Source organism: Pararge aegeria, chromosome 13 (assembly GCF_905163445.1).
Source record: "Pararge aegeria chromosome 13, ilParAegt1.1, whole genome shotgun sequence".
Lineage (NCBI taxonomy): Eukaryota > Metazoa > Arthropoda > Insecta > Lepidoptera > Nymphalidae > Pararge > Pararge aegeria.
Genome location: NC_053192.1, coordinates 2,961,747 through 2,974,631, shown reverse-complemented (window position 1 = coordinate 2,974,631; position 12,885 = coordinate 2,961,747). Strand labels below are relative to the sequence as shown.

At 37.5% G+C, this 12,885-nt stretch overlaps 1 protein-coding gene across 2 annotated transcripts in view; it reads left to right on the top strand.

Annotated features, from left to right (window-relative positions):
* The window catches only part of LOC120628705 (CBP80/20-dependent translation initiation factor), a 56,368-nt gene that overhangs the window by 23,209 nt on the left and 20,274 nt on the right, over positions 1 to 12,885 (top strand). Inside the window, exon 5 of one of the 2 annotated variants that reach the window (XM_039897274.1) lies at positions 8,718 to 8,835. In XM_039897274.1, the coding sequence (XP_039753208.1) occupies positions 8,718 to 8,835 (118 nt within the window). Of the gene's footprint in view, positions 1 to 8,705; positions 8,836 to 12,885 lie in introns of both variants that reach the window. The other variant, XM_039897273.1, reaches the window with a different exon arrangement.

Sequence of the window (12,885 nt, the reverse complement as noted above, 5' to 3'; positions counted from 1 at the left end):
GATTTATTATCTATTTATTATACCTTATTCTAAGTGCGGCCAATGTATTTATGAACGGCCGATTGGAGCAGTGGGCAGCGACCCTGCTTTCTGAGTCCAAGGCCGTGTTTTGTATATTTGTATATTGTATATTTGTATATCGTTGTTGTAATAAGTATTTTTGTATATTGTTCATTAATGTTCATCAGTCATCTTAGTACCCATAACACAAGCTACGCTTACTTTGGGGATAGATGGCGATGTGTTTATTGTCGTAGTATATTTATGTATTATGAAAATATTTGTATGTAATAATGTGTTATGGTTCAGTTGTACACAAATCTCATCTCATCAATCAATATATAATAATATCAGTTAAAAGACAACATCGAACCCATGTTTACAACGTTGTCAATAATAAGTTAATAGTTACAACATTATGACCGTATGTAGCGGGAAGTATGCAAAACAAACAGAATATTATCACTAATTCACTGCTGCACGGCCAGAGACAATTTTATCCCTCGATTATATCCACTGATAAGGAATAAAATTTACTTGTCCACCTGCCAAAGCACGGCAACAGAAAAGGAGAAGTTTACCCGCAGTTTTAATATTACACGAATTACGGTTGGAGAGTGGATAAAACTAAGGGGATTATCTTAATCAATTATTTATTTCCCCTTGGAGAAAATGTCTCCTGTCCACCCTAGTAGTGATGATGCAAGCATTAAAAAGTTGCAACCAATGAGGATACAAACACTACGTTAGACCAACCACGTCAACAGAGGATATTTACACTTACATTACCAAACAGGATATATAAACAGTACGTTGTAGATTACGTCGCTGACATGCTGGCTGGCGTCACTGAGCGAAAATGGCGCCAAAAATAAAAATAAACAAAACATCATATTTGGAACGTCTCGACAGTCGCATGTTTGAAGCAACGTGTGTCAAGCGTATGTTCACAATATAGATGCGGAAAAAACATTATAATTTAGTGTTTATTAGTTAGTTTATAAAGTGAAACAGTGAAATGTCGCGCTGTATAGTTAAGCAGTCGGTCTCGCAACCGGTTGTGTCGCCGGTCGCTCAAGTCGCGCCCTTGTCTGTCACGCCCTTGCCTGACCCTGTTTCGGTCCCTGAGGTGGCAACCACTGAAGTTACTTCTGAAGCTTCCGGTTTGTTTACGTATTGTTTACGTATAGATACAAAACAGACTTTTGTACGTTGGTTGCGGTTCTTTACACTATACTTGTAACTCACGATCTCCTAATACCTTCTGACAGATGAATACGATCATCCATCTGTTAAGATTAATAACATATTTAGGTTAATGGATTTACATCTGTCATGTTAATAAAAATAGCATATATATTATTGAAAATTGCCACTATTTTTCAAAATTTATTTATTTAGACAACTTAATTGCATTATATAGGAAACACACACAGTAACACTACATCATCAGCATCATATCATCCCATCACCGGCCCACTATAGGGACCGAGTCTCCCACAATGTATGTAAAAAAACGGTCGAAGATTACTGTAAAATACTAGTAACAACTAATAACACTGGTATTACACCCTCTTGCTAGCTATATCCATAAGCACATACCGCACGCTTCGTTCCCCAACCCCGGATCCCAGTTGACAGTTGACAGTCGACATCTGACAGCTGGCATTTTACTCTCGTCTACTAAAACCTCTTTCTACAACCTATTCACTACAATCACCTTCTTAAAACGTAGTATGACCAAACTGAGGAACTTCTTAAAGCAATTTATCTATAAGGTTTCGCATATAATCACTCACTCTCTTGCATACGTTTACCACACAACCTTCATGCATACATATGCATAACACCACTATACACAAACTTGCATGTTATAATTATAAATTTTACTTAATATAACTTACAATGCCTATTCTTAAGTTTTTTATAACTAGTACTGGAGATTTTCTTCATTTTATATCATCTGCATACCCTGTGCATACTCTCTATGCACTACACTGCCCTACTATCCCTATCCCTACTAATATTATAAATGTGAATGTAAGTTTGTTTGTTACGCTTTCACGCAAAAACTACTTAACCGAACCTCATGAAACTTTGTACACATATTCTAGAAGTAATATAGTATACTTTTTATCCCGACAACAACTTCTAGTATACTATAATATGACAGTACACACATCGCCTTCTAGTCTCAAAGTAAGCATAGCTTGTGATAATGGGTACTAAGATTACTGATGAATAATTTGTATTTGAAAAACATTTGTGTTCATCACACAAACATTTTCCAGTTGTGGGAATCGAACCATGGCCTTGGACTCAGAAAGCTGGGTAGCTGTCCACTGCGCCACTCGGCTGTCGTTGTTGTATGAGTTTATTGGTGTGCCGTGAAGTATACAATCTTTCTTCTTTCCTAGGACTCCTCATACTTTACAATCTAATCAGATTTTTACCCGACTGTTGGAAGGTGTATAGAGTCCTTAATAAAATAAAATAGTGTAAAGTGTCGCGATAAATGTTTCAGTCGCGTTTGTGGGTCGCGCATACGGTTGCGTCGTCGCTCAAATCGCGCCTATGTCTTTGTCGCTCGTACCTTTCTCTGTATCTATTTGGTCCCTGAGTCACCAAAGTAACGTAGCGAATCTCCCAGTTCTTTTTACATATCATACAAATCAGACTTGGTTTAGGCCAACTTACACAGTATAGAAACTTCTGATAGATTCCTTATATAAAAATCTACAAGCTGACCCATGCAACTTCGTTGCACCAAATCGGTTATTACCGGAAAACACGAATAAAATGACATTTTCTAAAAATGAATCCTAACTAGATCGATTTATCACCCCCGAAACCCCCTGTATATAAATTTCATGAAAATCGTTTGAGTCGATTTCGAGATTCCAATGATATATATATACAAGAATTGCTCGTTTAAAGATATTATATTCCCTAGTATAAATATCTTTAAGGATTAGATGGCCTAAGACCCCAATCAATTCACTGAAACACAACTTTAACACAGCGGTGTATAAAAAAAACTTACCAAGGGTTTCGTAACATTGTCTTAAATATTTATTTAATTCCGGTTTTTATTTGGTAATTGTGGTTGTAGTGGCATCAGAAATACATCATAATACGTTCAAATTTCAACTGGCAACTATTACAGTTCATGCTATACAGCCTGGTGACAGACGGACGGACAGACTGACAGACGGTCGGACGTACAGCGCAGTCTTAGGTATTGGGTTGGTTATAGTGGCATCAGAAATACATCATACGTGCAAATGTCAACTGGCAACTATCACGGTTTATGCGATACAGCCTGGTGACAGACGGACGGACAGACAGACTGACGGATGGACAGTGCAGTCTTAGTAATTGGGTATCGTTTTACCTTTTGGGTAGGGAACCCTAAAAATCGATCAGCATTTTACAAGCATTATCTAAACTCGTAAATATGAAAGTGAACTGCGGAAATGTCTAGACTCCAGACAGGCAGACGGATTGAATCGAATCATTTCGGACACTAACGATGAGCATTGAATACTGCTAGTCAGGGTTGACACCTATGATTTTATATATAAATTACCTGTTTTACAAATCCCGCGGGAACCGTTTGTTTTTCTGGGATAAAAACTCTCCGTCTTTAAAAACTATTATTATAACTTTATAAGCTTATTTTAGAACTTTATGAATTATGAAATCATAATTCCTAAGGCTACATCTGAAACACGAGTAGGACGTCTAACCGGCGTTACCGGTGTGTGCAAACCAATCACAAACGCGTCAAATTGAGTTAGACTTGTGATTGGTCGGAAGTAAAAGCTAAACTTATATATAATAGGCATGATGACAGTAGCAAAGAATAACTAATATATATATATATATATATATATAAAATATGTATGCAGGAAATCAAGCCGATCGGTTGCGTAGTTGGGGCGTGAAGAACGGACAAATAAACAAACACACTACGCTACTACAACAACTACCTGTTGCCCACGTTTTTTTTACAAATCCCGTGGAAAATAGTTTACCGTTTGTTTTCCTGGGATAAAAAAGAGCCTATGTTACTCTCCGTGCTTTCAATTAACTTTATGCCAAAAATCAAGTCGTTGCTTAGTTACGGCGTGAACAACGGACAAACAAATAAACAGACACACTTTCGCATATATCATTTTATTAAGGATAAAATATATCCTTATCCTATAAGAGTGCATAAGGATTTTATACATATATCCGGGTGCATCCACCAATCCGCACTGGGCCGGCGTGGTGGACTGCGGCCTCAACCCTGATAACTTATGAAAAAAAAAATATAAATATATATATTATTTATTTATTTTACTTTATTTTTAAGTAAGCGGTGATAGCCCAGAGGTTAGAATCTCGACTTCACTTTCGTGGGGCCGAGTTCGATTCCGCGCACGCAACTCCAATTTTCTAAGTAATGTGCGTTTTAATCAATTAAAATATCACTTGCTCCAACGGTGAAGGAAAACGTGTGGAAACCTGCACGCTTCAAAGTTCTCCATAATGGTCTCAGAGGTATTTGGAGTCCACCATTCCGCTCTGGGCCAGCGTGGTGGACTACGGCCTTCACCCCTTTTCATTGTGGGAGGAGACCCGTGCTCCGTAGTGGCTCTGTGATGGTAATGATGATAATGATGATCCGGGTGCATTAGCTATATACTTTAGTCATGTTGAGAGACTCATGCCCGTTTTCACTAAGACACAAGGCAATGCCTATATAAGTTATCAAAGAAGATTCCTAGGCTTTTAAACTAATCGAATTTCACCATCGAGGGTAGATGGATCGGAAAGGTTGAGGAGCGGGTGTGTTTGGGTTTCTCGGGAAGACGTATGTTCTGCAGTTGACGTTCGCAGATAGTTTTATGATTACCTAGCTGTCCCGGCGAACTTCGAACCGCGGATCTTATTTTTGAGTAATATTATATTTTAATACTAATTATCCTATTCCGGACTAAGAGAAATCCAAAATATCAAGTATCATTAAAATTGCTCCAGCCGTTCCTAAGTTATAAATGGTGTAACTAACACAACTTCCTTTTATAAATATAGATTATTTTATGATTAATTATGTTAATGATGACGATGAATCGATTGACACTAGGAAACTCATATAACCTCACCTGTCTATGATTCTTGCCCCAAGGTGTGGTATTATGTGTTTGTATTATCATATTGACCATTTTTCGCATGGATTTGTGTGTGTCTTCTTCTTCTTTCTCTGGGCTTGTCTCCGTACTTGGTCGGCCGGAACCTTCCGTCGTACGTAGTGCCACTGGTACGGCTCCCCGCTGGGTCACTCCAGCCAGCCGAGCTCACTCCAGAAGCTTAGCAGGCCGCCCAGGTCGCCAAGTCAGGGAGTGATGGTGGGGAGCCAAGGTATGCTGCGCGTTGTTCCTTTCCTCTACATTGGAGTAGTACGTGAGTCGGTGTTTCATCTGCCTCCATGCATGCTCTGCACAGAGGACTGTCGGTTATACCTAAAATGAAAAGGTGTTTGTTTAGTGAGCAATGCCCTGTTATCATAACATGTTACTACCGTCCTTAGTTTTTTCCGATTTAGTTTTAGTAGTTTGGTTGTTAGTCGTGTGTTTAGGTTCGGAAAGACCTCCTTTGTTTGTTTGCACTCATTTCCTATGAAGGTTTTAAATAGGTCTTAAATAACCTCTTCTGATTGTGGGAGGATATCGGTGCCCTATAGTGGGCCCGTAATGGGTTATGATGACAATGATGTATGGATGCAGGGTTATTTAAAAGAGACCGAATTTATGTTTTTTTCGTCTGACAAGTGTCCGTTTACGCGTTCCCTAAAAATTACGCACCGCCGAATCTTTGTTGTTACTTTAGATTAGTTAGTGAAACGTTTTTTATTCTACGCATCACCGATACCTTTGGGAATCCGATTTAAGCGTTACTTAGCTTTAGTGAAAACGAGCATAATTTTCTGATTTAACTACACCTCCTAATTCAAGTTATGCTTCGAGTAAAGCTGGTGTCGATTACAGCGCAAACCCTAACGCGAACGGTATAGTTAGTTATATACCTAGCTGTAAATCTTGGATGAAAGTTTGTTCATTTGAGCACGACGGCCGCGCCGTATCACGCACGTCAATTTCACTCCGCGATGAAATCTCGCCACCTAATGATATACAATTATAATATAGAATTACTTATCAGCATTCGCAGAGCGTCAGTTTTTTGGCAACCGGTGCTAGGCCAAAATTTACCGCATAGTGATTTTCGAAACCACGCGGTTCCGGTAGGTACACAATTTAGTAACTTTTCCAAAAACGTTGCCTAGCCTAGATACACAAGATATAGATATCACCATCATCATTTCAACTCATTACTGGTCCACTCTAGGGCACGATACTCCTTTAACAATGAGAAGGGATTAAGGCCGTAGTCCACCACGGTGGCCCAGTGCGGATTGGTGGACTTCACATACCTTTGAGAGAGCATTTTTACGTACCGATATTTTCCTTCACCGTTAGTTAAATCAAGTGATATTTTAATTGCTTAAAATGCACATGACTAAGGTGAACGTAACAAAGTTTGAGGTGCGTGCTAGGATTCGAACTCGGTCCCCCGAAATAAAAGTCGAAGTCCTACCTAATGGACCGCTTTATGCCTAACCACTGAGCTATCACTTATATTCGTATAATTAATAATATAATAAATAAATATACTACGACAATACACACATCGCCACCTAGCCCCAAAGTAAGCTTAGCTTGTGTTATGGGAACTAAGATGACTGTTGAATATTTTTATGAGTAATATACATAAATACTTAGAATACACATACAAACACCCAGACACTGAAAAACATTCACGCTCATCACACAATTTTCCAGTAGTGGGAATCGAACCCACGGCCTTGGACTCAGAAAGCAGTGTCGCTGCAAACTGCGCCAATCGGCCGTCGTAATTGTTTCGTATAATTAATACCTATTAAGTTAATCCGATTTTTAGGAAGCCATGAAACTTTGTACTAACTTATAATCTTTTATATATGAAAAATCATGCGTAGGTATATTGTAGATTCATTCCAATAGAGACAACTCTGTCTCCTGTCACGTATAACTTCCAGGAAAGCGTGCTCCTAGACCAAAACCTAGACCATTTTCTTCTAACAGGCGTGATTACCATCAACCGATGGCCTATTGTTATTAAAAATATATAAAATTTTAGCGTAGTTGTTTAGTGCTTGTTTTTTTAGATGACGATGCTATATTGTCATAATATATTTATTTATTTATTAAAAAAAATATCTAGTCTATCTATATATATTCCGATCAAGCTCTAAGTATATTTATTTATTTATTTATTAAAAAAAATATCTAGTCTATAAATATATAGTACGATCAATTTAGACCAAATAATCGGAGTGAAGGCGCATAAAATCCCAACAAGTGGGATAATTTTATGATCTACAATTTTTGTCTAAAGTACTTTTATGATTATTTTTCCGACCCAAATATCGACCAATAGAATTGCACCATTCGACGTCACGTGGTACAACCTACATGGTATTATGCTGATAATTTTTTGAAAATTTTCTCTGGTAGTTGCTATATATAAACAATTGTATTTTTAATTGCACTAGCCTGAATCTTAATTAAATGTTGTTTTATTCATTATGAAATTCTTATTTGTTAACTGTACATTTCGTCTCATGGTGCAATTCTATTGGCCGACATTTGGGACGGAAAAATAATCCCCCGAATACCACACGAGCTTCAAAATTATCTGGCATTTCCCTCATTTGTTTGCAACGAACCTATCGGGAAATACCCGATAATTTTGAAGCTCTTGTGGTAAGTGATAAAACTTACCGTTTTGGTGAAAATCGCGAAAAACTTATTTTACCTTTGGCCTAGAATATTTTTTTTCATATACGAGAATGATGGGGAAACTTTTAAATATTATTTATAATTATGTTTTGAACAATTGTACTGATTTTCAGCTTGTTGGGACTTACACCTTCTTGTATGAATGTCTTAATTGACCGGACTAATATACACTTACAAAAGTCGTACCATTGTGTCTGTGTCCTTTTTCACCACAGGCCACTTACTTAGTTTAAGTATTAAAAAATTTACTACCTTTTCTATTTGATAAGATTGTGACCTATATATATTACTCATCTTTATGTTCTGAATACTCTCTTCCATGATTATATATATATGCCTACTTTAACTCAATAATTCAAATATCCTTATCAAAATGCACAACAATTTCCAGCTGAATCCAATTCCAACACCATTACATTCTTATTCATTGTTTTTCCGATCACAAGTCCTTGATCATAATCAGTCATCACATAATATATACAACCCAAAAATCACGATCAATTTCCGCATCGAATTTTAGTACTCTCATTTTTATCACAATCACATCTCTCGTAGTCTCACGTGATCATTGCACAATCAAATCTTCACATTAAAGATTTAATTTTAATCACGATTATATCTATATGCTGTTCTTATTTTGATCACTACCGCTTCCCATTTTTTTCACAACCCCATCTCTACCTATCGTAGCCTCACGCCCATCTATCAGTCACATCGAAGATTTCATTTTGATCACAATCACACCTCCCTGTAGTAGTCTCACGTCCATTCTAACCTTTCCTATCATCTCTTCTCTTGACGACCAACGTTGACCGCCAGGTGTCCGCACAGACGGCGTGGCGCCGGCGGGCGGAGCGGGCAACGCTCCCACCACGCCAGGCTCGGCCAACAAGCTGAATGTCCACGCGAAGGAGTTCACCATGGCCAAGCCCGCTGACCTGAATAATAGGTGAGTTTATTATCATAAGTTCTTGTTCTTTTTTTAAACTTTTTAAAAATAACGATTGTATGGTTTTACGAAATCACGGTAAAAATTAAACTTTTTTTTCACATTATAGACATATAACTAAAAATTTTCGGAATAATATTCCATTACGGATATAATGATCGCTTCATCAACCTTATTTTTACACTTGGAAATTGGAAATAACTTATTGAACTCTGTGTTTTAGAGAACGACATACATAATACAAAATTATGTATGTCGTTTAGATAGAATATTTAGATGATATATAAAACTGAAAACAATATTTTATAATCGTTACTTCATTTTGATCCGCCAATTATTTTCAATCATTCTTTCTAATATCAATTCCATCTTCATCTTGACTTTCACAGTTTATTAATGTTACCAATATTTTATGGAGCACAAATGTCTAGATACACTACAGGGTCAGCTGATGCGAACTATAGGCGCCGCCATATTTGCCTTTGCTGCTCTTACGTGCGTCTGTCATTTTATCCCTACTCCGTCACGCGACATGCAACACACAGTCGATAAAGTCTGAGACGTCGTTATTGAAGTTTCACTTTAAAAGGTTTATCCATTGTATCTCGTGTTGTCAGAATTGCTAGTTTTGTTTACGCTAGTCCTGTGTATTTTGAATCGAATATTCTTATATAATTGTTTATGGCATATTTTTGAATTCTTGATTACGATGATTCGGTTGTACGGAGACAGGCCCAGAAACAGAAGATGCATGATGACTAATTTACAAAAATCCCTAGGTGATGTTCGGAGGAATCTGCTAAATCCAAGGAATATCTTATTTTTGCACAAGTTAAAGGTTTTGTTAACATAAATCGTAAATTATATTTTAAAAAAATAACTGTATACCGCGAAAACGCTCGCGGGGATGTCATATAAGCAAATTAGAGCATTATAAAGTCCTTATTCCGTAACTAAAGAAGACTCATTTTGTTATCCATAACAAATTACTTAGCAACTTATAGTTTGAAATCACAAAATATTTCCAAAGTTCAAGCGGTACAAAACTTTGTTTAATATAGAAGTGACGTCAATATTTTGAATTCGGCGTTTCACCTGTCATTTCGACGGTTAGATTTTGCAGTTTCATTGATTACAAAGAAATATTTAATATATCTGAATAATAACAAAATTCAACATACTACAGTACAATAAAATTTGAAGATACTATATATACAAAATACATAAAAACACTTTAATCCGTTGCCCTGTTTCTACATTATTGAAGGACAAACCAAGAAACATACTGAGGTATATTATCAGTGAGTTCGCGAGTTGAATAAAAATATAGCCGGATCGAGAGGAATCACGCTAATCGACGTGCTTGGCACGCGTCCAGCATATGTGAACCTGAAACCTTCGGGATGGTTTACGCGATATCCGCTATTTACTACTAGAATAATAATAGACAGAGCTTTAGCTTTCTATCCATGTTTGCAAACGTACTAGGAGTTACTATCATCGCTTAAAGTAGTATTATTTTAATGTGGTTAACGGTCTTGTTTCAGAACTATATAGTTCAACTGGCATATAAATCTCACGTTTGAAATCATGTGCTAGTAGGGCCCCAGATGGAAAATGTATAAACCTTCGTTACGAAATAACCACATTTCTTTCGCGATTATTTCGGTTTTATATTCTCTCGCTGAAACCGTTTGTTTTCCCGGGATAGAAAGTTTTTTTCCTTCAGGGTGAAATTATCATGACCTTTGGTAGTTCACTGGAATCATTCATTGTTGAAGGTATCTATTAATTGTATGTATGCAACGCCCAATGTTAAAATGTATAGTTAATCAATTGAATCCGAAACTTTCAGATGGAAGATTGAATTTAGTAGTGCTTTTTTATCTACAGGAAAGAGTAGAGAGGGATAGCACTGCAAAATTCAATCTACTATCTAAAGATTTATTTTTTACTATTAATTTTGGGCGTAAGTCATTGCGTATGGATATAAATTACGTATGTAACTAAGTAAACGTAAATGTCTAATAATATTTTGGTAGTACTGTAGTCTTGATGTCAGTTGCGTTCAAAACGATTGGGTCGTAAAGGACAAGCTTGTGAGGAAGAGTGCCTAAGAGTTATCCCGCAATGGGGTTCAAACAGCATGTTATATTATCGTTAATTCTATATCTAAAGTTGTTCACCGCAAAAAAAAAAGATACGTTATAATTGCGGGCAGTCGACGTGTATCAAAGAATGGTCTTCTTAGATAATATTATTTTATGAATGAAATAAAAAATACTAACTTATATAAATTTAGGGTTAAATTATTATTATAATTAAAAAACTAAACATTGCAAAAATAAGTAGAAATGGATCACCTACACGTAATGTACCTACGAAGGAGGGGCCACATAGCATTTTAGGTCGCGTTTTAGTTTAGGGCGGGTTATAGATTTTTTTTAATCTTGCGCAGTTTTAGATATCTCTGTGCGGCGCGGTCATCGTTGCGCACGATCCAATAACAGTTGGTAGCGTTGCGCATGAAGCGATATTGGTGTACTGGAATCGCTGTAGCGCGATAAAAGTGCGGAGTCACAATAATTGCGAGTTCGCGGACTTGCAGCTACTTCGTGTTTGACTTTGTTATCACTTTGTTCGCGGTCGCGGTGACGTGAGCACGCGCCGAGTGCCTATACCACCCGACGTCCGCGTGACGTAAGCCGCGCGGTGCGCATGCGTGCGAGCGACGCGCTCTCTAACCGAGTTCCGAAAATCACGAGCGCGACCGAACGAAGCCGAAAACACGAACGTATTACGAACGAAACCAAAAATCGCAGACCCGCGTGAAATCCGAATTAAACTAATATTTTAATAGTGTTATATATTTTTATAGTGATAAAGTTATATTAAAACGGATAAAGTAATCGGGGCGTCGCGATAATTATTTGTCAAGCGGACATTAAGATTTGCACGCGTGAAGTTGCAAATTTGTGTGGTACAATTATCTTAATTTGGGGTCCTCGAAAATTTAAATATTTAAATACCGAATATCTTCATCTTTCGTAAGGTTGGTAGCTAGGTATTTATTCATCATACTAAAACCATTTCCGGCTCACTGTTAGCCAGGGGTCTAGGCCGTACAGAAGGGTTCAGGCCGTGGTCCACCACGCTGGCCAAGTGCCTTCTAAACACTATGAAGGACTCTCAGGTATGCAGGTGCTGTACGATGTTTTCCTTCACCTTTAAAGATGTAGAGACATATAGTTGTACAAAACTCTGAAAAGTGTTGCGTGCCGGGGTTCAAACTCGGTCACCGCCGTTATTGAATAATTGTTGTTAATTTTGATTTTGTTTTAGTGGTAGAGATTCTCTTCTAAATCGTTACTACAGATATTGATCTTGCTCCATGTTAGTCTAGTTTTGTGAAGTTCGACTACAAATCACAAACTACTGGGTTTGAATCCCAAGTATGGCATAAAATTGCCCGTATAGGCCCCGTGACTCGGGCTTATTATTATCACTAACGTGATGCGATAGTTAAAGCCCTTTCTTCAAGTTTTGAATCAGGATAGGCATAATGAAGACAATAAAAAAAAAGAAGAAAAATACATGTGTGATTTCTGAACCGCTTCCAAGTGGCGTGCACTTCATACATGCACAAAAGAACTGCCTACCCTAAAATTTATATATAACTCTTATAAGAGGAGAATTTTTGCCGTTTTATGCAATTCTCTTAATGTTCTTATGGTTAGAAATGCAGAGCACGCCACTGCTTGGAAGTGGGCTGGTGGGAAGTGCATTAAGACTAGTCTAGCTATTAGCTTAGCCAATTATGTTGGAGTAGCATGGCTGGTCTCTGCTAATTCTCTCTCTCTCTCTCCTATGAGCGAGGAGAATGCTCAGGACAGAGATAGTCGGAGAGGATGATTATAATGATGATATGATGCCCTAAGTAAGACAGCGCTAATTAGTTTGCGTTAGTTAAGCAACTTTGATCGAAATAGCTGGATGGATAAAGGATTTTTAAGGCTTGAATTAGACCCGTGATCTTCTTCAGTGCCTTTG